Source organism: Notamacropus eugenii, chromosome 3 (genome assembly GCF_028372415.1).
Source record: "Notamacropus eugenii isolate mMacEug1 chromosome 3, mMacEug1.pri_v2, whole genome shotgun sequence".
NCBI classification, from domain to species: Eukaryota; Metazoa; Chordata; class Mammalia; order Diprotodontia; family Macropodidae; genus Notamacropus; species Notamacropus eugenii.
The window spans coordinates 380,492,689-380,516,874 of record NC_092874.1 but is presented as its reverse complement, the minus strand read 5'-3'; the positions used below and the strand labels follow the sequence as shown (position 1 = coordinate 380,516,874).

Sequence of the window (24,186 nt, the reverse complement as noted above, 5' to 3'; positions counted from 1 at the left end):
ACACTCTCTCACACTGGATCAAAGATTCCCTGAATCATGTCAATGGGTGACCGAACTGTTCGGAGTGAGGAAAGGAGAGGACAAGAGCTCCATGGAGGACAGCCAGCATGGGAAAGGAGAAAGGAACTCAGACAAGAGAAAGGCAAGACCACGGGGTTTGGGAGCATATTCAGGTTCTGGTTTTCAATCTCACAATAACTTATATGACCTCTGCTAAGTCATTTCTCCTCATGCCTCATCTGCAAAATAAAGGGGTTGGACAAAATGATTTCCATGGTCTCTTCCAGCTGACATTTAGATTTCACTAAGTTGCAATTCTCAAACGCTGGTCATCTTGCCCCCTCCCTCTATCTTCTCCCCTCCTTGTCTTCTTCCACTTTAGTCTATTTAATCTCAGGAGCCAGATGTGATACATTCACTTTTTCCATCCTGACTTTAAGTTTAGAAGTAAGATCCTGCAAACTGCATTTTGCTTTGCTGTATCTGGGAGAAGGTTTCTGTCTATCTATAGAACCAAGGGCCTCATCAGAACTCCCTCTAGAAGCCTTGAGAGGGGCCCAGTGTAAAAGAAGGGAAGACAAATATTTGATCTCCAAGCTGAACTCCTTAGAAATCAAGACAGATTACCACAAAATCTATTGATTTCACCTGTTTTATTTTCTCACACTGGGAGTAGCAAAGGTGGGACAATTTACTCAGCTGTGCAGGAATAAACCCTTCCTGGTTTTGTTACTATCAGGGTCAAAGCCTAGAGTTTTCTTTTCTAAAAGTCCTAGTTCTTGGATACCTTCATTTTTAACTCTAAGATGAACAAATATTTTCTTGAGAATTTGTCATCACTTCCAAGGAAACTGGGCAAAACAACAGGCATCAACTTCTTTCTACTTGCTGCCACCTCTAATGGTCTGCTCGGACAGCCCTTGGCAATTTCATTTTTTCATGCAGGGGTAAGAACAAATCACAAACAGGCAGAGTGCACAAAAATTTATTTACAAAAAAATCCAAATTACATATAATACAGACTTTTTACACACAAGAAAACATAACAGCTTTTTTTTTTTATTATTTTATGCTACCAGAAGGTAAAGAAAAATATTTATTTTTAATAAACCACCTATTGATTTTCATCTATTGTTATACAAAGTTGTAGATCATGCACAATTCTTTACAGTTTTAAAATGTTTTGCTAAGTGCAAATACTAAATTCCTCTTTCCACCATTAAGGCAAGTAAAATGGGACTCTAACTGGGGAAGGGTGGAGCCTTGCTCACTGCGGATACCTTTCGTGCAGGCAGCTGCCTCAGTCTAGGAGCTAGACAGTCAGGACCAAACTGCATGAAGCAGGGCCTGCGAGATCAGGAGGGTTTTTGTTTTATTTTCCAGGAGCTGGGCTAATCGCTTTGGACTTCCTGCCCGTGATTGCCTGCCAGTGAGATGGAATCAGATCTCTTTGGCCTCTCCAATAATCCTTCACTATAGTGCAGGGCTGAGAGACAATTCTCTGCAACAATGTGCCTCCCACCAAAGCAAGAGCTCTGGGAGAGGATGAATTCTATCTCAGGGAAAATTGCTCCCACTGACAGACAGAACAAGACAATACTAAAATTAGGTGGTAGTGACCATACGTAGCATCAAAAAAAACCACTTGCCCAAGTCCTTCTCATTTCATTGAAGCTCCCCCACCTCATCTGCAACTTGGTAATAGTCACTCTGCAAGTTTTGCAAAACTAGGTAGCTGACAATAAAGAAAAAGGCTTTCTGTTTGCTTAAAATCCAAATGTCATTTGGAACATGAGCAGGGTAAAGTCAAATTGGCTGATGGGATTTTCTGCTGCAGACTGCAAGAGTTCATCACCAAGAATATTTACAGTTAGGAGGGTTCAAAAAGGTCACCTCGCCCAACCCCTATCATTTTACAGATAAGGAATCTGAGAACCAGAGAGGTCAAGTGACTTGTGTAAGGTCACACAGGCAGTGCCAGGATTTGAATCCAGGTCTCCTGACTCCAAATCCTGTGCTCTTTCCACATCATCATGTTGCTTCAGCATTTTGAGTAGAATCAATGGTGGATGTCAAGCATTTTCCCCAGCTAAGAGAGCACAACTACACACAAACCACAACAGCCAAAGCAGTGGTTTTCAAGGATAGGGAGGGGTTTGTCCAGGCTTTTCCTGGGCCTTACATATGCCACCCAGAAAATCATTCATCTTTCTCCAGCTGTTACAAAACCAAAGGTTTTTCTGTCTCGTTCCCCAAATTTAACAATGTTAACATATATACACTGTAAAGCAATGCAAACGAACAGAAACTATAAGGTAAATGATTTAATGAAGGTGATGGCTCATTTGACTCACTGTCCAATCACATGCCACTTGTCACTTACTGCATTCTGAATCTACCGCACAGCCAAGTTTGACTGTGCACGCACATACCTCCCTAGGTGAGAGACGCCCACACAGGATCAAGGGCAAGAACGAACACTGCTGATGGAAAACCTGACACTTCAGCCTGGATGGGGCAGCTCACCACAAAGGAGATCACGGCTCAGTGACCTTCCAATTCTGAAATTCTAGGATTTAAGCCTCTTCTATGATCCCTGCAACCATTGTCACAAAAGAAGTTAGTGGGGGAACCTTTTTATTTTAAACAATACTTAATAAAAGGAGCTTCTGTGCTTTGTAATAAATCAATCTATTGCCCTGGAAGGCACATCCGTGACACATGCATGAGGCATGTCACAAAAATACCGATGGAAAAGGCACTGGTTATTAGGGCTGGTACTGAACCTCAGGCAAACAAATAGGCACGTCCCTCAAAAGCGATCAGCAGATGGAAATTTCTAAGGAACGACTGGACCTGAGGGGAAGGAAGAGAATCTAGGGAAGAGCTCTTCCTGAGGATATAGACACCAATCTGGACCATAAGCCTCTGCTCAAAACTCTTCCGTGCTCTCATCTGTCACATCTCTTGACCCACCCCTAAGACAGCTTTCACTCTCCAGAAACCAGGTCCTAATAGATCATCCCATGGAAAGGCAGAAGAATGAAAAGGCATTTCTTTGGAGAGCAGGTTTTTTCTTTCTGATCTTTGAAGCCTGTCTAATTGGTTGATGGGTGACATCTCGATCACCCGTAAACTAAATAATTCTATTCTGGTTAGTGGGGAAATATTTTCTTGCCCAAAGGCCCACGGACTTCCTGTCTATATTAGGTGTTGACATACCAATGCCAACAAACAAAGCTGTAAGGATATCCTCACTAGTAACAGGGAGGTTTTGGCTGTTGTAGCAATGGTGCTTGAAATAGAAAGGGGCACCTTGATCTAACCTTTTTGGGGGTCTGACACTTAAGAGGAAAGCCTCCAGCCAGACCCCAAGTGGGGTCAGCTGGATTCACTAGGGAAACAAAAGCGAATGGACTGGCAACAATATGTTCTAGTTCATACACAGAAAGGTGATGGTAAAGGGGGAACCAAGAAAATCATTTTCTAAATCTTTAAGATGGGAGAAATTAGAGGGAATAAAAGTAAGCTATTCAGCAGGCAATGGAAGGGGGGAAAGTTACTGGTTGGACCCTTGCGTGTAAAATGCCTCATTCTGTGACTGAAATATCATCACCACAGGCCAGGCTTCCAAGCTAGGTTTGGAGAAAACTACGGAAGGAAGCATCACAGGTCCTAAAGCCAAGACTGCAAGCTATATTCTAGAGCCAGAAGCCAAGACTTTTCCAGAGGAAAAGACTTCAGAAATGTTAATAACTAAGGCCTAAGTATGAGCACTTATCACATGAACATCAAGGGGAAACTGGCTGCACAAAAGGAAGTGGGACGCCCAGTCTTCTCTCCTGCCTCTCCACAAGTACAGTGTAACAGCATGCTGGCCTACCTGCCCTTGGCTGTCCAAGGGAATACGTAAGGTGCAGTTTTAACCTGAATAAAGACCAGCTAAGCAGCATTCAGAAATTTACATCCCTATATAGACTTTTTCTCCTTTCTCTTTATATAATAAAACAAAACTTAGCAGCAAAAGTTGAGAAATAGTTAACCATGTGTTTCTGATGCCACCAAAGAACCCAGCACTAGGCTAGTAGAAGAGTCAAGGGGAGGCCCACACATGGCAATGCTACAATCTAGACACTGGCTGTTCTAGGTAAATACTGGGAGGAACCAATCTTTCAATACAACTAAAGGAGCTGAAGACTAGCTCTTGTTAGTAGCTTGGACTGGGAGAGCTGTTTATAGAAAAATGGATTTTCCAAAGAGTAAGAACCAAAGTGGGGGCACAGAAAATCAGAGATGGATAGGGCAAACAAATCAGGTCAGAAATTTATTTTAAAGTCCCAAACAGTAATACTATTTAGTGATCTTTTTTTTTTTTGGAGGCAGTAGAAAGGGGAAGGAGATAGGGCTGGAGGGAAGAGAGTGAGAAAACCTTTCTGGATGAACAGCACTCACTTATAATGCAAGCTGTCAACTCAAGAGGGTAAGATCAAATCCAACACTGGGATTTGGGTAAAAGAATCTCAACCTTTTCATCTGCAGGGCCTCTTGTATTTATAAAGTACCGGTCATTAACATCTTTCCCCTACTCAGATCAGGGAGGATACATCTGACTATCCAGGGACCTCCCTCCCATTTGACTACATGACAAAACTAATGTGGCCGAGACTACCTGACTCATTCCCAGAGTGAGAAGAGGGCTCTCTAATGAACTGCAACAAGACTCAGGCTTTAACTTCATGGCTGATGGAGCTTAGGACGAGTCGTGGTGCCTCTTCTTAGAGGATTCAGACACGAGTGCTTGCAAAATGATTAGTATTTTTTTTTTAGCCTAAAGTAAGCAGTGGAGACCTATTCTGCTCAGTGTGGAGGAGCTAAGAGGCATGAAGATCATTTACCTTCCTCTGAATGACACCTGGTTGCCACTGGACTGAAACTGGAGGTCAATATCTCATTGTAAATTATTGTCCTTTGAACCCCTAGTGGGAATCTGGGGAAGACACTGGCCATTAGAAGGGGAGTTCCTAATGAACCTCCACCTATCATCTCTCTCTTAGATGTATGAATCGTCTTGAATGTACTTTCATAGTTTCACTAACTAGTATAGGTGTAGAAGTACTGATTTAATTAGAAAACTTGAGAAATCCTCCTTTCCTGGATCAATGGTGTGACTTCCCCGTTGTCTGTTTTCATCAGGGGCAGGCAAAGCAGCTTTTCTTTCACATCATTCTATCTCCTTTAGGACAATTTCAGAAGGAATTAATGGATAGCACAGGGTTGTTATGCTTACTGACAAGTTCGGTGCTGTGCTGGTCATTTTCTGGCAGGGTAGGTTTTACTTCCCTCTCCTTCCTGGAATCCTCGAGTCCCAAATCCTGTTATTGGTATCCCAGGGATCATGGGCTCTTCTATTCTTCTCAGCTGTACTTAAAAGAGCAGTGACTACTTACACTTTTAAATACATGAAAAGGCAAGAGAGAGAGAGAAAGAGAGAGAGACAGACAGACAGAGACAGAGAGAGACAGAGAGAGAGAGAGAGAGAGAGAAAGAGAGAGAGAGACAGATTTTTGAGGGAGGAGAGGGAGAACAGAGGACCCTGGGCAGAGTTTGGGGCCTGGGTGGGGCTCTCTACTATCACTATCAAAGAAAAGGAAAACTGGCCCCAAATTAGTTATGTTTGGCAGCCCAATCTGTAAACTTCCACCTCTATGGGCTCAGCAGCAGTTACTGGTTTTAGGGGAAAAAAATGGGGTAAACATCTGAACTAGGCTGTGTATCTTTAACACCACCTCCCCCCACTCCCATTCCCAGTGAAATTTGACTGGGGGAGATTTTCAGATTGTTCCTTTCAGTTCTATGGAATAACGAAGGGAGTTGGGAGGAGAGCTGTTACACAGGATGGCCCTCCTCGGCAGTGCTTCCATTTCAGGTGTTTAGCCCACCTGTCAAAACCGATGACGTGGCTGAGGACCAAAGTGCATAGGTAAGTTGTGCTCCAGTGGGACATTGATGGGGGGAAATTCATAGTTCACTCGCATATTTGGCAGAGGAGGGACATAAGGGGCAGGGATGGGGCCTAAATTGAGGGGAATATTGTTGAACATGGGACGGACAGGAGGCAGAGGAAAGGGTGGATGAACGAAGGGATAAGGAGGGATCCTGGCTTGGTGAAGGTTCTGTGGAACAGGTCTTGGGATGACTTCAATCCTCTGGAGTTTTTCTGGAGCTGCCTCCATGGGGGGCCCAATCCGTTTGAAGTTATTGTCTGAAAAGGAGAGGTAATTTTTAGAAAAAGAAAAGTTAAACTCGACTCTGAATGTGGTTGTTCAATCTGCAATTCCAAGAGACATGGTTGCTTCTTTCAAGGGGGTGTGGACTTGGGTTCTGGGTTCATGTATGGTTAATGATACCCATGGTTCCTAGCTATGAAGACCAGGTGTGACTATATATGGTAATGAAACTGGCTCCATAGCAAACACTGCAAAACACATGTGCCCAGATCAGTGTGATTGTTCAAAGCATTCATCGCGGGCATCCAGATACTAGTTTTACTCTTGTTTTACTCAACAGTGATGGAAAAGGATTAGTTCTGAAGTCCTTCCAATTCTGAGCTTCTAGGTTTCCTCTTTCAAATCAATTCAGTTCACCAAGTATTTATTAAGTGAGATGTACATACCAGGGGATGTGGTAGGCACTGGAGATACAAGAAGAAAATTACATCCTACTGGGAACTACTTTCAGAACCAATCTACAAGCTACACAAGTCAAGGGTTATTACTTTATAGCTACAATCCATTCTGGACAAAACTTATGAATTGGCTTAATCTACTGCTATCTTAGATGTATCAGCTTTTATTCTAAATGGCTCTGGGTCTTTTCCCATAATTAAATCCACCACCATTTGAGGAAGGTATGCTCCCACTGGAGCAATTCCCAAGCTACTGGGACTTCTGGAAGTAGCTCCAAAATGGAACCATAGGTATATGGCCTCCCTCCTCTACTGCCATCCCTAAGAGGACTAGTTGGAAGGGAGAGGTCATATTCACTGTATGTATAAATTATGGTATTCTCACCCAAATTACTCCCATAGCCCAAATGAACCAGTTTCCTATTATGGTTTACACCTGTACAAACAACTCCATAGATTTACTTGAGTTTGCCTCATTAGCAAACCTGGGCTTGTGGAGAGGCTAACTCCACTCAGAATGTGTTCCCTGAGCAATTCACCCACATTCATGCTGAAGGCTGTGGGGAAAACAGGCACATAAACACACTAGGGTTGGAGCTGTGAATTGATCCAGCCATTGTGGAGAGCAATTTGAAATTATGGCTCCCCAAAATCGTGAGTAAGCATATACTCCAAAGAGATCAAAGAAAGAGGAAACTGACCCATATGTACAAAAATATCTACAGAAGCTTTAATTTTGGTGGTGGCAAAGAACTGAAAACCGAAGAGAGTGCTCATCAACTGGGGAATGGACAAACTAGTTGTGGTGTATGACTGTAATGGATACTACTATTGAGTATAAGAAATGAAGAAGGGGATGATTTCAGATAAACCTGGGAAGACCTTCAGGAACTGATGCAGAGTGAAGTGAACAGAACAAGCAGAACAATCTATACAGGGACAACAATATTATAAAGACAATTGACTCTGAAAGACTTTTGAAAGGACCTCTGATCAGCCATTTCGGAGGACTCATGATGAAATAAGATACCCATTCTCCTGACAGGTGAGGGATTCAAGAATATAGAATGAGGTGTGATTTTTTTTTTTGACATGGCCAGTGAGGGAATTTGTTTTGCTTGACTCTACATGCTTGTAATAGGGGATTTTGTTTTTCTTGCTTTCTCAGATGGGATGGGGGTGGGTGGAGGAGGAGAAGGGAACTGGGAAGAAAAGATGGATTTTTGTTTGAAAAAAAAAAAATTTAGAAAATGAATAATCCAACCTCATTCCTCTACACATATCTACACTACACTGAAGAACTTGCCTCCATTTTTCTTCTTTTGCTCCTCTTCAGCCTCCTTCTGAATTTCTTGGATGAGCTTCTCATCATCTTCCTAAAAAATAAAAGAGTTAGTAAAACTCGTTAGTGGGGCAGCTAGGTGGTGCAGTGCATAGAGTTGGCCTGGAGTCAGGAAGACCTGAGTTCAAATCTGGCCCCAGACACTTCCAGGCCGTGTGACCCTGGGCAGGTCACTTCACCCTGTTGCCTCAGTTTCCTCATCTATAAAATGGGCTAGAGAAGGAAATGGCAAACCACTCCAGTATCTTTGCCAAGAAAACCCCTAATGGGAACATGAAGAATCAGACACTACTGAAGTGACCAATGACTACTATGACAACAACAGCAGCAAGTTATACACTGACTACAGTTCTGGTTTGAATAAGCTGGCATTGTGGATTCGGGTGGCACATCTTCTGCACTAGAGATGGTGTTGGGTCACAGACATGTCTTGAGAATTTTCTTCTATTAATTAACCAAGCCAACATTAACAGCTTAAGTCCTATTTCGCCCTGCCCTGGCAGAGTCATTCCACACCAAAACTGCCTATACACAAACCAGTTTACCACCAGTCTTGTGAAGGAGCAGTGGGCCCATCAGCAGAATTCCATTTCTGGACGGCTATGATGAAGCCAGACTCCAGAGTTACCAGTCTGAATGGCAATTCAGTTCAACAACTATTTATAAAGTGTCTTATTGTGTTTTATCTCTTTCCTGAGTCCAACCAAACTTGTACAATACACCTAGAGGTTCAAGTCAAACAAATATAGCATTTACTTAATGAATCTGACCATGAAATATTTTGGAGTGTGACATATATTGAGTTAAGAAAAACCCTCAGGAACCCATAATCGCTGGTCTAGAGGTCTAGAAAAGCTGTATACACAGGGCTCTTGCCAGACTGGCTCCTACCTGTCTGGCGTGAAATGGGTATGCTTGACCAAACTGCCTCTGTGTCTATGGAAGAAGGATTTCTGACAACCTGGTTTGAGGGTGAGGGAAATCTCTTACAGCTGAACCTCTGCTTTGCGCCTGCTGAAAGAGGAAGTCCTATGCTTGTTTTGAAGGAGGAGGTAGGGAAGATATGGCTACTACAAGGTCCTCAGTTTCCCTAGATTCCCCAGTGGGAGTCCTCCTACGTTTTAAGCAGGTGACTGGGAAGGAGGAGAGGGAACAAGAACAGGATTAGGGCTGTAAAAGTTGAAGGAAGCTGGATTCCAAAACCAAGATGAGGCTAAATATCTACACAGTCCATGCAACTCATAGTACTAGTAAAGAGCAAGGTCCAGGTTTCCTCTTCCACCTGGTGACTATCTCCTTCTTTCCCTTTCCTGTTTCTTAGTTCAAGCTCCTACACCATCCTAGAACTCCCTTTCTGGGCATAGGAAGTAGGCATTCTCTAAGAATTCCTCTCTCCAGAAACCTTGGTCTGGAACTTGGTTTTGTACAGGAATTCTTCCTTTGTGTCCACAAGGTTCACTAACTTCTTTGTCATTGCCATTATCTACTACTTTCTCTGGGGTTATATGATCATGTGGAAGGTCCTCATACAACTGGACTCTCCAAGAATAGTTTAACAGGCACAGAAGCTAAATGCAGAGGAAGGCAGTATAGTAGCTAGGAAAATTCACTTTGGTTGGCTTCTAGGTTTACATTTTTAAAGGCAGTGGATTTATCTCAGTTCCTACAATTCCAGCATGGCGGTAGACACAGTGAGAAAGATTTTACTTGTTGTAATGCCAACTCTTCACTTCTGTGTTGAGCAACAAGTAAAATTATTTAAAAGACTGGGGCTAAATCTACTCCTTACAGTTCCAAATGAGAGGCTTACAGGTTGCTATTTAGCCCTGGTTAGATATATTCACTGGCTTGAAGAAAACCAGAGTCTGTAACTCTTTCCTGTACACCTGGAGAACCATTAAGCTTTTAAATGCCAACCCTGTATTAAATATTTATGTTTCAGGAATAGCTTTGGAGTGTTGGTTTCAACAGTTAAGCTTTAATAGGTGTCAAACCTTAGCTTTGCTGTAGCTACACTGCATTAAAGCCATGGAGATAAAAGCATGTACTAAATGGCAGAAATATACCAATATATTACTAGATCTTTGGATGGAGAATTCTCAATGTTTTCAAACACAAATATTATTAATTAGAAAGAGATCAGCTTTTATGAAAACTCTGACAATCTTCTATGTGGTAGGGCCTCTCCCTATTAGCTACCAGCAGTAAAATTTGGAAACAGCCTGGTGTAGGTGCCAAAGCACCATACTGGGAGTAGGTGAACTTGAGTGAGTGTGTCATATGGAAGTCTCTTGAGCCCTCAGTTCCCTCCTCTGTAAAATAAAGGCGGGTAGACTAGATGATTGCTAAGCTTGAAAAAGTATGATTCTTAGTAATACATGTATGTGTACCATACCTCAAAAGAAAGGTAAATTGAGGGGTAAGAGTTCAAACTCAAATTTGACTAAGACAAAAATGCACCAAGCATTTTACTAGCTGCCCTGCCTTTGGCACGGGAGTGATATCAACTTAATGAAACACAGCTACATCAGGCCAAACAAGAACAGATGCCAATTTGGGTTCAGTTCACTACATAAATGTCAAGGAAGTTAGACAATTATCCAGATCGGAGGTTTCAAACTTGAGATGTGAGTGCCACCAGCAGGAGTAAAGCAATTTTCTGAGTGCCGGTGGCAAGCAGAAAATGGAGCAGAAGGGGGAATAGAAAAAAAAAAGAAAAGGGAAGAAGTGGCAGTTGGGTAGATAGCACCAACAATTCATTCAAGGTATCCAGAGTGGCACAAAAGCCAGAGACTGTCTAACTATGAGAAGAATGCACTTTGGTTGTTGCCTTCCTAATCTTTTCCTAGTTACTAGGCTTATCCAGGTAGTTTTCCAGGAGAAAAAAGAGGCACATTCTCTAAAGGTTTTCTCATTACCATCTAATTTGATTTTAAATGATTTTGTTGATTATAATTGCAATTCCAGCTAAGGATCAGCTGTGGGAGTTTGCAGGGAGAGAGCAAGCCTATGTTTTCAGAATGTGATTCCACCCAACAGCAATTTCCCAGCAGCCAGCATCAGTAGACAAGCCACATTTTTCCAGTAGCAAAACCTTATACTGTCGCATGATGCTTTTGACAGAATCAGTAGAGTGTGAGGAAGGAAAAAGAGCTTTTCTCCTCTGCAGAGTTCCAAGGTCTATACACACTCACACATGGGAAAGTGCCAGGCACCACTGAGCTAAGGAATGGATGGACGCACACATGGCATCTGGTTGGCTTTGATCACTAGTGATATTTTCATGACAAGTCCAACTGTTCCTGACAAAAATTTCTTCAGTGAACACGGCCAATTTTTTCCTTTAAACATTCTCTCAAGTGTATCTGAGGTACTTGCATAAATGGTTTTGTGTGTTTAGATTTCTAAAAACTTCCCAGAATGGATCTGCTGGCTTGTGCTACAAATCTGACAGATCAACATGCTTCAAGTGATGCGTGATATAGTATTTCAGCTTTCTTGTTGGAGTGACAAAGGATAAACTCCAGTGTCTTGGGCAAAGTACATCCTTCACTTTTTTGGGGGAGAGGAAGGGAGGTCCCCAAAAAGCTTCTTTTCATATTTTTTTCTTTGCCTTTAATCATCCCAGTTGATAGCTGAATCAGACCATTTTAAGCTTTGATTGGCTGCTTCCTCAGATATTTAATTACAGCCACAAGATAGGAAGAGCTCGATTATTCTGTGGAATCATTTTTACCAGAAATTTTGTGTATGTTTCTAACCATCCCTAGACTCTGGAATGTAAGTAGAAGATTTCAACCTTCCTTTACTGAGTTAAAGGACACAGCATATTTAGCAATGGAAGAAGTGAATGAATAAATAATAGAGGCCTAACTAATAACTTCTTATATGTTGCTATGAACACAGCCTCAAAGTTTCCAGAATCTATTTTTAGTTCTATAAACCATTAGGTCTTGTGGCAATCTGATCCCTGTTTCCAAAATGTTACTTAATTTGTATGTGTTTGGCTGGCAGATGGAGTCTATCGATTCCTTTCCCAGGAAGGTGCTCTTTACAATCTTCAGGGAATAATTCCTGGTGTCCCTTGCATACCACATTTCATGTTAGGCACACTTAGAAGAAAAGTTCAATTTTTTACAAGCATCTTTTAAAAAGAAAACCTGGGACATTTGACTCAGGGAACAATAGTAGGGGGGAAAATAGGGCCTAATGCTTCTGACTCCTTTCTCTCCCATGGTAATGGGGCAGTCAATGAAGGCAACAATTTTATCCTACCTTTTCTGAGTGCAGCAAATTGCTACCCTATCCTCCCTTTAAGGTAAGGGCAAATGGGGATAAAAGGCAACTAAAATGTCTCATAAATTCCCTGTGGTATTTGGATAAGCTTTCTCTATTGCTAACAAGTAAAACAAACTTTATCTAGTGGCTGCTGGAGGAAAGAAACTGCAAAGAGATAAAGCTTGTACATAATGTGTTGTTCTCCTTAACTAATGTATAAGATGAGACTCTTTTTAAATTTGATTCATTCTACAAAAAGTAAAGTCTACAAACTTTGAAATTATAGGACATTTCTTTCCCTTTCAAGGGAAAGGAACTTAATCTAAATTACTTTATTTATCATAAGTGTGTAGATATACTAAAATTAAGAACTGGAGGAAGAGAACTATGATTCAAGAGACGGGCTGACATAAAACAGAGTTCACTTTCTCAAGAACTTTAGCTTAATCATTTTTACTTTGATGGGATTCGTTTACTGAACCAGACTACAATCCCTGCCTTCTAAAACATAAGTCTGATTTGGCTTTATCTGTTCTTTCCATTTTTCCTCTCAATGGCAAAAGTTAAGATCTACAGACTGCTTTCTGAACAGTAATAAGCTTTCACAATGTGCATGCAAGAATTTTCCTACTCCTCACCAGAATTTTTAAGCCTCAAATTATATTCCTGTCACAAGAGATTTACTGACTCATTTGGCAATGAAATCTTCAAATGCTGCCAATTCATGGCTCTCCTTCACACACCCCTCTAGTGGCCTTGGCTGTAGTGCTTTCTTGCCTCAAATAATTTCTCAAGAGGATACCAAGTGACTTAAATGCCATGAGGAATATGCCTCAGTTAATTTTCCTTTGCTTCCTCTACAATCGCTTGTCTGGTTCTGGATGAGTACCAGGGAAGCTATGAGTCTGGAACAGTGTTACATTGTGAATCTTGGCTTTCCCCCAGTTCTGTGGCCATTCAGGAGATTCTCAAAGGCAAGCCCCAGGAATCCAATTCGGTCCCCAAACTGCCTTATCCACCTTGGGGGTGCCTCTCGTCTGGGCTACTTCCCAGATCTCCTTTCCAGATGTATATTCCCCACGTAGGGCCAGAAATGCCAGCGATGCTTCCCCCAACTTTAGGGATGTCAGGAAAAGTTTTTTTTTAAATCAATGACCCACTTAAGGGGTCTATTACAATACCAAAACAAACCCTAAACTTCACATGACATTTCATACCTCCTTCTCTGTTTTTGTTCAGGGTGAAAAAGAGAGAATTAAGAGAACCTATTCTAGTCCTTGTTCTCATGTTCCTAACTTCAGGGAGAAAATTTCAAGTCAGAGCAGTTTATTTCTAGAAACTAAGACAAAGTAGAGCTGTGGTGTGGTACAGCACTGGTCTTAGAGGCAAAAACCCTTCATTCGAATTCTAACTTTGATGCTTACTGTCTGCGGGGAACTCTGGCTAGTCATTTACCCTCTGTTTTTGTTGCTCTGTTTAATTTGTTAAAATTAAAAAAAAAAAAAAGGAACCACACCTTACAGGGCTATTGTGAATAAAGTGGCTAATAAACTTCAAAGCATTATTATTTTAGTAAACCCTCTCTGCTACTTATTGTTGGATTAAGAAGATTCTGAATGGGTGGACAGAAAGGAAATATTTGGAGAAGGGGACTTACCAACCTGAAACGAGGGAAGAATCCATGACCATTATAGCCATGGACTCATCAGAGACACAGCTGAACAAACCTGCATGGCAATAATACAGGAAAGCCTCTCCCCTCACTGAAGTGCACAGAACCCAGTGGATCAATGTAATGTTGAAATTAAAAGAGTAAAGTGGAAGTCTGAAATGTTTTCTGACCAATCTTCTCAACAGGAAGAGACTTCTAACATAAAGAAATGAGTTGGCTGCATCTCAAGAGGCAGACGATTTCATTTCCTTTCATTGTGGCCCTTTGAGCTCGGCAGGACGCAGAAAGTGCTAAGAAGCCTCTGACAAGGCAGCCTCATCATTCAACTTTCTTACAGACAGGATTTTAAAGGAGGAGGAAATGCAATTCCACTGTATGTGTGCATGCATGTGCTAGTGTGTTAGAGGGAGGCAGCTCGCCACAGAGCTTTTAATTAGGAAGAAAGAGGAAAAGAGGAAGCTGAAAACTGTTAACCTTAACAAACCAACCTTGGTAGCCTTGTCCATGAGGCTGGGAAACTGGAAAAAAGAACATGAAAGAAGAGGAACTACAGCAGCGCCACCAACCATGGGCCCAAGGCTCCCAAAATAGACATCAGTACAGTTGGCACAAAGATGTTTTTACCAAAGCTTTCTAAAATACTGTTATCTCTGGCATCTCTAATTACTGGTATCAACAGTAATCCTGATCCTAAGAGCCTATCAGCCTCCACTGTACTGAGAGAAAAGATGGATGATTTTTCTTCTTTAAGATTTTTTTTTTTTCTTAAAAAGGTAACTTTGAATCATAATTTGACCACTATTTCCCACTACTGGGCTTTTTTTTGTGGGGGAAGGGGGAGGGATTGTTCTCCAGATTATGTGTGGCCACAGCTGTTGCTAATAAACCTTGCAATGATTTCATGAAAGGCTTCCAAAGAGCTAAGGGTTTAGTTTCAAATTATTCCCAGATCAGCTGCAGAGAGCCTGAGCAACACCAGGCACAGACTTTCCCCTTCAACAGGAAATGGGGGTAGGGGGAGAAATACAGCCTTCAGTAACTGGAATAGTATGCAGCTGTGGGCCCAAAGCAGCAGGAAAGCTGGACAATGCACTTGGGAAGGAAACAGAGGAGAGCTTTTACTGGACTCTGATTAGCTCCAACTTCTATCTAGTCAAGTTAAAGGTGACAAATATATGAATACCTTTAGGTCAAGAGTTCCTCTGCAAGGATTATTCTGACAAAGCACAGTTATATTTTCTTCTTCCTTTCTGGGCCAAGTGAGGTGCCCAGTCTTTTCAGTCTTAACGGACTGAAGGACTGCTGGAATAGATTTTTAACATTTGGCCTCTATTTGACCACACAGACATCATTAAAATGGTCAGTGATATGAAGTGTTCTCCAAAACTAGAAAACAAATTTAGTCTGCCCTAGTTATTTTAGACAGTCAAATCCACCGTGAAAACATCTTTTGTGAAACCTAAAGTTTAGCCCCAGGCTCCAAATAGATTAGGATCTACAGGCTGATCTACGGATTCCTCCCTCTCTTCAGGTTGGTAAGTCCCCTTCAGTCTTCTCCAAATATTTCCTTTCTGTTCACCCATTTGCCCGGCATATCAACAAACTTCCATCTTTCCATGAAAAGATCATAAGCAAATCATTTCACTTACAACTCAGTTTTCTACTCTGTAAAATGGGACAATCACGCTTACATCGTTTTCTTCACTGAGTTGTTTTAAGGATCTAATGAGAGAATAGTTAAATAAAGCACTACAGAAATGGGAGTTATTCTTGTTACAGGCTCAAATACCTCTTCATGGTTTGCTGAGATTTTCAGAAGGGAGGACAAATAGCTAGTGGTTTTACTGTAGACCTTTTCCTCATAGTTTGGGGACACACAGGACCCCCTCTTTCATTCACCTGATCCTGAGATTTCAGAGGAATGAAAATTAGTTCTCCTTTAAAAACAAATCTCTAAAAATCTCTTCTATAGATTTTGAATCATACTGACTAGTATAAAGAACAATCAATAGCCAACGTTCCGCACCTTCAGTGATCATTGATAATTCCCCTCTAACAGTCTTATTTACGTAGGCAAAGACTAATACTTGAAAAATCATTTAGGAACAAAAGTTGGAAGATAACACTTAGCTCTTCCTAACAAAACTTCTGTTCTTCCCCTACCCTTCATGGGATCCTTTCAAACCTTCTCTTTTTCCGCCATCATCATACTGGTATCTCCCCTGGCCTCCCTCTTTAGTCAGATTCAGAAGCAGATACAATTAGTTAAGGGTCTCAAACATTAATTAGTGCTCTTATGTTTTCCAGACCCCTGTATCCCTGACTCTACCAAGAAGAAACTTAATCTATCAATGAACAAGCATCCAGCAATTTAAGAAACAGGGTAGTGTGGCTACTAGAATGGGGCAGGCACATGAGAAAGCATCTACCTCTATTCTACAGCCCAACAGGAGGGCCTGAGAGATGCAAATGATGTGTTTTCTGAGCCTTGGCAAGGTTTTGTCTTTTGAAACACCCAACAAAACCAGATACAGTTGACACTCAAATGAGATAATGAGACCAATTTGTACCAACCATCATTAAGGTAGCACTACTGGTATATGGCACCTGAAAAAGGAGGAAAGGCTCCCCACTTTTTTGGGATAAGAGCTGCATAGGACTATATAGTGAGTACAACGGTGTCACACTAAGTGTCTGTAAAAGGTCTTAAATTTGGCTAAAAAGATATTAGTTCAAAAGAGAAAAAAGACACAGGTTGGTAGAGTGGGCAAAGAACACCAGAAAGTCATATTATCAATTCAAACAAAAGCAAGAAAAATAATAAGGGTCGAACCAGGTAAGCCATTTAACTCTCATTTGATTTGTGTGATTCTCCACGTGTGTGTGTGTGTGTATGTGTATGCGTGCGCGCTTTCAAGTAAAAAATATTAGTAATATGTAGAAAGAATTATGGCTTTCCTATTACCTCTCTCAAGTTCAGATGTGGTTTCTCAAGGCCACCAAAAACACCAAACCAAAACAAGAACAAAAACATCCCACCCAAAAAACTCCCAATATCATTTTTGTTTTGTTTAAAAGCAGAACATATTGTTATGCATTCTATAGCAACTCTGTAACCTCAAGCTTGAAGACTGGTATTACTGTAGGTGTGGCTTTCGACAATAATTTTAAGAAATGAAAACTCTGCATTTACAAACTCTTCCTTTTATATAACGCATGGATGAGGTGCCCAGAATGTTTGGATCTCATTGTAATCATGCTCTGTGCCATAATATATTGACTGAAAGGATTTTCTTTGACATTATGATTCTAAATGAGAACAAGAAATACTTCACTGCCATGGTTTGAATTGGTTATTTTGAATTCTTCTGAGGAGACCTCAGATGTCATGGCACTTGAATTTTTCAAGTCTGTTTTTAACAACTAACAAGACAAAACTTTAAAAAATTCCAATTCTCAACTTCAAGCTTTCTATAACAAAGCCACATGACTCCCAAGTGATCCTTGGTTATAGCTTCCTTCACATACAGAGCAGGAAAGTCTAAATTTTCATCCAAAACATGAACAGCAAACTCCCAGATGACTCTGGGAAATTTTGCTTTGCCACTTGGGTTAATTAAACTGCAGAATAGGGTCAGATGACAGTATAGCTTTTGTTTTATTTTAATGACTCCATGAGCTTCTGAATGGCTTTTGTTCTTACTAGCCCAGAACAGATGCTGCCTCTGAATACAATCAGCTGCCTAGCAGGAACAGAGGAAACTATGCGAGTCCTGAATACACAAACCAGTTTTGATGGGAGATGGAACAAATGGAATGAGATTCACTGGACATGCCAGAAGAGGACACCAGAAGTATTTGCAGAAGGGGAAGAGGGAGAACAAGTGTCAGGTCTAATTCCATTATCAGCAAATACTGTATTGCCCAAGGCTAGAAAGATGTCAGTTCAAAAAAGGACAGGCTGCTGTAGCAGGCAAATAAGGAAAGCAAATATTGGAAAGTCATATTATCAATTCAAAAGGTATTGGCAAAAGGGGTGGAAACTAGAAAAATAATAAAAGTTGAGAAGAAACCTTACTAGGAAAGAAATTTAACTCTCATCTGATGCTTGTTCCCCCTTAGCTTATCTAAAGAAAGCTAAGAAATGAGGGGATTACTTCTCTAAGGAACTCCAGGAACTAAATAAAGGCCACATTTTCATGTGTAACTTTCAGATATCAATTAACCTTCAGCCCTGAGGTTGGCTAGTTTGCAGCCACCTGGTGTGGTAAGATAGACTTGTGGAGGCAGTCAGGTAAAGGAAACTGCTCCTGCTATATTGTAGCATAAAAGATCTAACCTGCTACAACAAGGAATCTTGACTAGGAAATGGCAAGTTGTTTTTCCCCAAGGCAGGAATCCTTTCTAAAACATTCCAGACAGAGAGCCATCCTGCACCATTCTTGAAATACTGAAGAATTTCAAGAGATTTGTGATCTTACCAATATAGGTATTTTTTCCATTAGTGGAGATTATGATCCCTCCATGCCTCTGAATCTTGTGCAATTTTTGACCAGTTCTTCCAGAAAATCCATCCAAAAGACCTTTCCAGGGAACCATCTGAAATGTGTTTGTGCTACATCACTGCCCCACCCCCTCCATTCCCCAGTTATATCCTTTATGCCATATAACACAACTTATTTGCACCCACCCTCCATATCTCTCCATAGCCATCTGTGTTACCTGTCACTTGGACTTCTCAGAGATTGTAATTTTTCAAGATTTACAACTTGTACATCATTGCTGGAAGAACATTCATCGCTGAAATACTTAGCTGAAATCTAAAACTTGAAACTTCTACCCATTGGTCCTTGTCACAAAAATACAGAATAAATCTCCTCCCTTCCACATGATAGCTCTTCAAATATCTGAAGACAACTATTCAAATTCCTTTCAGATCTTCTCTTTTCCAGGCTAAACAATCCTAGTTTCCACAATCATCTCTCTTGTGGCATAATTTCTATCAGATCTCTCTGGCTGCTGCTCATTGAAGTTTGTGAGAGGCCACCTGAAGCATCTAGTGCTCAGAAGGAGATAAAATACTTTTAATACAGTCTCTGTTCCTTGTTGTCCAAAATACAACAAGACAATCACTACCCTTAACTGGGATACTATTCTTCTTTGAATGTAGTCAAGTAGATGAATATAGAATAGGCTTCCACTCAGAAATGGAGAACATGAGAAAAGCAAAGAACTTTTTTCTTTACAAGTTTTTCAAATTCATCTGTTTCTCTCACATAGAATTCCTTACTCTATGTTTCTGGTCCAACTTCCAAGTACTAACCTTACAAAGGGGGATCAACTAACAGAAGGAGATAGCTTTATTACATTATGGGAACTATACTGCTTAAGAACTAAGATCTTTGCTGTCACATGTCAGCTGACAGTCCCACATTTACACACAAGTCCCAGTTGCCTCCACAGAAGCCCAAAGTACAGCTGGCTTAAAACTTCACTGCTGAAATGGCTACAGAACCTTACTGATACAGATGAAGACATTTCCTCTACGGAGGCAGACTGTAGCTGCTCCAGGCCTGCTTACTGGGGGACTCTTGTTGGTGTCCTCCCACAAATTCACCAGGAGAACCTGTTCAGTATGCAGAGTGGCCTTTTCTCATGTTCTCTTCACAATAATTAACGGCCGGTGGAACACATGGGCCACCATCCAGGGCCCCTCTATCTTATTAAATGACTGGGAAGGATCAGACTTGTGATTTTATCAGTGTAGGGAGGAGCTACAGGGTGAGGAAACTCCTACTCTCAATGCAGGCTGGCATGATTTGTGCCACCCAGTCTTGGAGAGTTGCTTGGGACACAGCCCAGGGTCACACTAAATCCAGATCTCTATCTACTATGCCAAACTACCTCTCACACACTTCTGGGTCACTGTCTCCCCTCCCCACCACATTTTTGGTGACATCCTTCATACCACATCTCCCAGGTAATTACTCATTTATGACATATTATCATGCTCTAGCCCCACCACAAATCTATCCTTTGTCTTTTCTGTGACTTCACTAAGCCCTGGCAAAAGGCAAAACCTCCTAAAGGAGATCCATAATCATCTAAAACAGTTTAGCTTATTGACCCACAAAAGAAAGACCAAGTGGATTAAGACAGCCTATCATCCAGACTCTTTGATAGGAGGTTCAACTACAGAACTCGCCCATCAGACTCCAACAGAGATGTGCAAACAGACCATGAACAGGGAGGGCCTAGAACTGAACAAGATGGGGGAGGCCTGGTTGCCTTGGTGAAGTCACGCAGTTCTTTTAATGACTCCAAACTCCCTGAAATAAAGGCTCATCCTTTTGACACCAGTAATCTTCCACAGAAGGTAAAAGTACGGCTATGAAACATGGAATGCTATGTTTTCAAAAATACTAGTCTTCAAAAAAGCTAAGTTGAAGATCCCTTAAAACGGCTTCTAAAAATAACCCAGTTTAATTTAACTCAAGTCAACAAACATTTATTAAATGACTATTACTGCAGAAAACTGGGCTAGGAGATGGGAGTACAAAGGCAAAAATAAAACAGATTGCGTCCCCAAGAAGTTCAGACTCTGCTGAATGAAAATCTCTTTCCAAAGGCATGAGACCTGCTCTGTTAAAAAGAAGATGGAATGCAATACTTTCAAAGACAGCTCTGGAGGTTTCTGTCCTTTACAATCTACAAAGGAAAATGCCTTCATCACAGTCAGCTTGCTTCTACTTACTGTGGGGTCAGTCCACAGAGAACACTTTGTACATTCTTGGCAAGGGGCTCCTGGTGATCGGGGATGCTGACAGAAGTGGTCGTACCCATTGATGGAGGCTCGACAGAGGTAGCACATTTGGGAACCACAGCGGCAAGACATACGATTACAACCTTCGGATTTGATGAGGCTGGTCCCACACTTATGGCATTTTCTAATGCGGGCAGCAGTCATTTTCTCTTCGCTGAAATAAGAAAGAATGGTTGTGAAGAAGAATACGAAAATGAAGATGAGCAATGACAACTTGCACACTCACTGGCGTTTAAATAGTAATGACGGTTACAAGATATCACTTGGGACTTAAAACTGACTAGGGAAAAACAATATAGCTTATCTAAAGTCAAAGGCAATGGTATCACACTGAGCTGGTTAACACTGCTGCCGTTAAATTGCCACTTATCCGCTGACCTCAAATGCCTAAATACTGGGAATGAATGGCTAAGTTAGTAAAAGCCGGAATAAGTAGTCTTGGTTCTTTAAGAAGTATTTGTCATTTCTGATGCTTCATAAAGAGGGTAAAGCAATTCAGTTCAAGGTTAACGGTGATCGCTCAAGTTCAGGGGTTCATGTATGAAGCTGGTTTTAAAATATTTTTTGATAACTGTATTTCAATGAAATTGGTTTTATTTATAATGTATCTTATGCATTTAAAAACATTATTCTGAGAAGGTACCCGTAGTCTTCAAATTGTCAAAGTTAAAAAGGTTAAGAAATCTTGCTCTAGTAGATGAAGGTAAACGTAGGCTGAGTTTAGGGGTGAGGAGGGACAAGTCAGATTGACCTCCCCAAAACTTCTATCAAAGCTACCATGATCCCTAGGAACCAATACAGAAGTAAGCAGTATTCCTTGGGCCCTATAATATTTTGGGACCCAGGATATTCTGTAGAGAGCTGTGGATTTCTGTTTAGGGCTGCAAATTTCAGTTTTCTCTTTTCTTTCTCAGTTCTAGACCTCCCTAGTAACAACAATAATAAATAACAAGCATTTATATAGCACTTTAAGGTTTGCAAAACACTTAACATATGGTATTTAATTTGGCAATACTACTTGAATACAGTGTTCTCAATTCCACTAAAGAGAAAGTAACTGATAATAATGTAGCACTTTAAGATTTATACATTACTGCAAAGATATTCATCCTTACCTTGCAAATGAAAAAACTGAGGATCTGAAAGTTTAAAATAATTTGCTCATTTTCATATAGTCTGAAGGGGGAAGAAAGAGATAGCACTCAGATCTCTTCTGACTCTTAAGTCTAGCCTCTACTTCTACCACATCACACTGCGTTCTGAAAAGGAGTAGCTAAAAAGTCAGAGGGGCAGTTAAGCGTATTTGTTTCTATTTTATATAACTGAACCAGTTTTGTGACAACTAGCACACAGCCTTTTCTCAATCCTGATCCTGCTGAACCTCTTGGAAGCATCTGATAATATTGATGACTGATACTCTCTCTTCTCTAGGTTTTCATCTCTCTTGGCTGGTCTATTAAGGATGATTGCTACTTTTGAGGCCAGAACTAGGTCTAGTGGAGAAAAGCGCAGCGAAGGGACTAGAGAGAGGGCAGGTTTTGGAGCCAGGAAGATCGAGGTTCAAATGGAGCTTCAGACGTGAATTTAGCAAAATGACCCTGAGAAGTCATTTGAACTCTCTCTAAAGTCACTGATCACTAAGTCTAACGGCCTTTTTCTAAATCCTCATTCTCTTCCAACCCTCTGAAGCCTTTGATACTGCCTCCTTCTCCTTGACTTTTGTTTCAGTGAACTGTTCTATTCTGGTTTTCCATCTATCTATTAGACTGGACCTGCTTGGTCTCCTATGCTGGATCTTTCTTCAGGTCATACTAACTGAATGCAGCCCACCCTTTTGTCCTGAGCCATCTTTCTCTTTATACTATTTCACTTGGTGAGGCCATTAGCTATCACAAGATCCTGCCCTAATCTTTCTTAAAGCCACAGTCACACTTCACAACTGCCTTCTGGCAGTCTCTAACTGAATACCCCATAGGTATTTCAAACTCTTGGAATTCATCATTCGCCCCTCTCCCCTTCTGAACTTCCTTATTACTGCTGAGAACACCATCATTCTCCCAGCCACACAGGACTCTGAAGTCACCCATGACTTGCCCCCTCTCACTCACATATCCAGGCCACTGCTAAATCTTGTCAACTCTCTTCTAATATTTCTCATATATGTCCCCTGCTCTCAGCTCACAGAGCCATCTAATCCGAATATCAGCCCTCAGCACTGCCTGAATGAGTAACTGCAACAGCCTTCTCAATAGTCTCCCTGCCTCAAATTTCTCCCTGTTCCAATTCAACATCCCTTCAAGCTCAGGTGATTTTTTCCCTTGAATCCTGGTTATGACCTCCCATCCCAAGCTCCTGTTACTTCCCAATTACTTCCAGGGTCAAATATAAAGTTCTCTGGCACTTAAAGTTCTTCACAGACTGGCCCTTTTCTATACATCCAATCTTGCATTTTCCTCTCCTCTCACTCCCCCAACCCCCCCTCAATAATCTCTGTGATCCAGGTCTACTGGCCTGTTGCAGTTCCTCAAACACAGTACTCCAGACCCCCAATCTCTGGTCTCGATGTCTTTACAATGTCTGCTCATGATGCCTCCTCATTCTATTTCTTAGCTTCCTAAGCTTCCCATCTCTCCTAATGCAGGCCTTTCCCAGCGCTTTCACCTTTCCCTCTCGGACTGCCTTCCACCTGGGTCTATCTAGATCTTGTTGATACTTGGTTATTCACAAGTTGCTTCCTACATTAGAGTATACTCTTCTTAAGGGCAGGGACTGATTTTGTATCCTCAGCACTTGGACCTGCTATATAGTAAGTGCACTGTGAATGCTTGGTGACTGACTGAATGCAGTGATAACAGAAAAAAGCTGATCATTGTTCGAGTCTAATTTGTTAGTTCCTCAAAGTGAATCAAGATTGAGCTAGGGCTTGGAATAAATTTTAATTCTCCTTTAAGTGCCCAAAGAGCACAGAGATTCTCAGTTCTGTTGAACAGGAAGCACTGTCAAGGAGATGAGGCTGAGTAAAAGCAAACATTTTACTGTCATCAACTAAATAATGCAACACATATTTGTGATTTTAGTTACTGACTGGCTACAATCATACTTCTCAATTCCCCTAGTATGTCAAATTTAAGCAGCTCTAATTTAAAATTATCCAATTTGAGAATTTGTATTCATCCCCTAAACCTAGCTTATCCCTACAACACCATTCCAGATGTGCTTAACATTTGGGATTGAAAGGTACACATGTACCCAGGCAACAACAATGTTGAATGGTGTTGGTTTGCTTTTTTCCCATGGATAGAATGCCTAGTCCAGAGTAAGTATGTATGATGGATGGAAGAAGCTGTGAATAAATAAGCTTTTAAACAAGGCTTAGGAGGCTAGAT

At 41.2% G+C, this 24,186-nt stretch overlaps 1 protein-coding gene across 4 annotated transcripts in view; it reads right to left on the bottom strand.

Moving 5' to 3' along the window:
- Positions 1 to 969: 969 nt before the first annotated feature.
- Positions 970 to 24,186, bottom strand: part of RNF216 (ring finger protein 216) — a 212,688-nt gene continuing 189,471 nt past the window's right edge. For 3 of the 4 annotated variants that reach the window (XM_072597645.1, XM_072597648.1, XM_072597646.1), the window contains 3 exons: positions 20,732 to 20,954; positions 7,992 to 8,061; positions 970 to 6,262 (listed from right to left, as the gene is read on the bottom strand). In XM_072597645.1, the coding sequence (XP_072453746.1) occupies positions 5,943 to 6,262; positions 7,992 to 8,061; positions 20,732 to 20,954 (613 nt within the window). In that variant the 3' untranslated portion in view covers positions 970 to 5,942. The remainder of the gene's footprint in view (positions 6,263 to 7,991; positions 8,062 to 20,731; positions 20,955 to 24,186) is intronic. The other variant, XM_072597647.1, reaches the window with a different exon arrangement.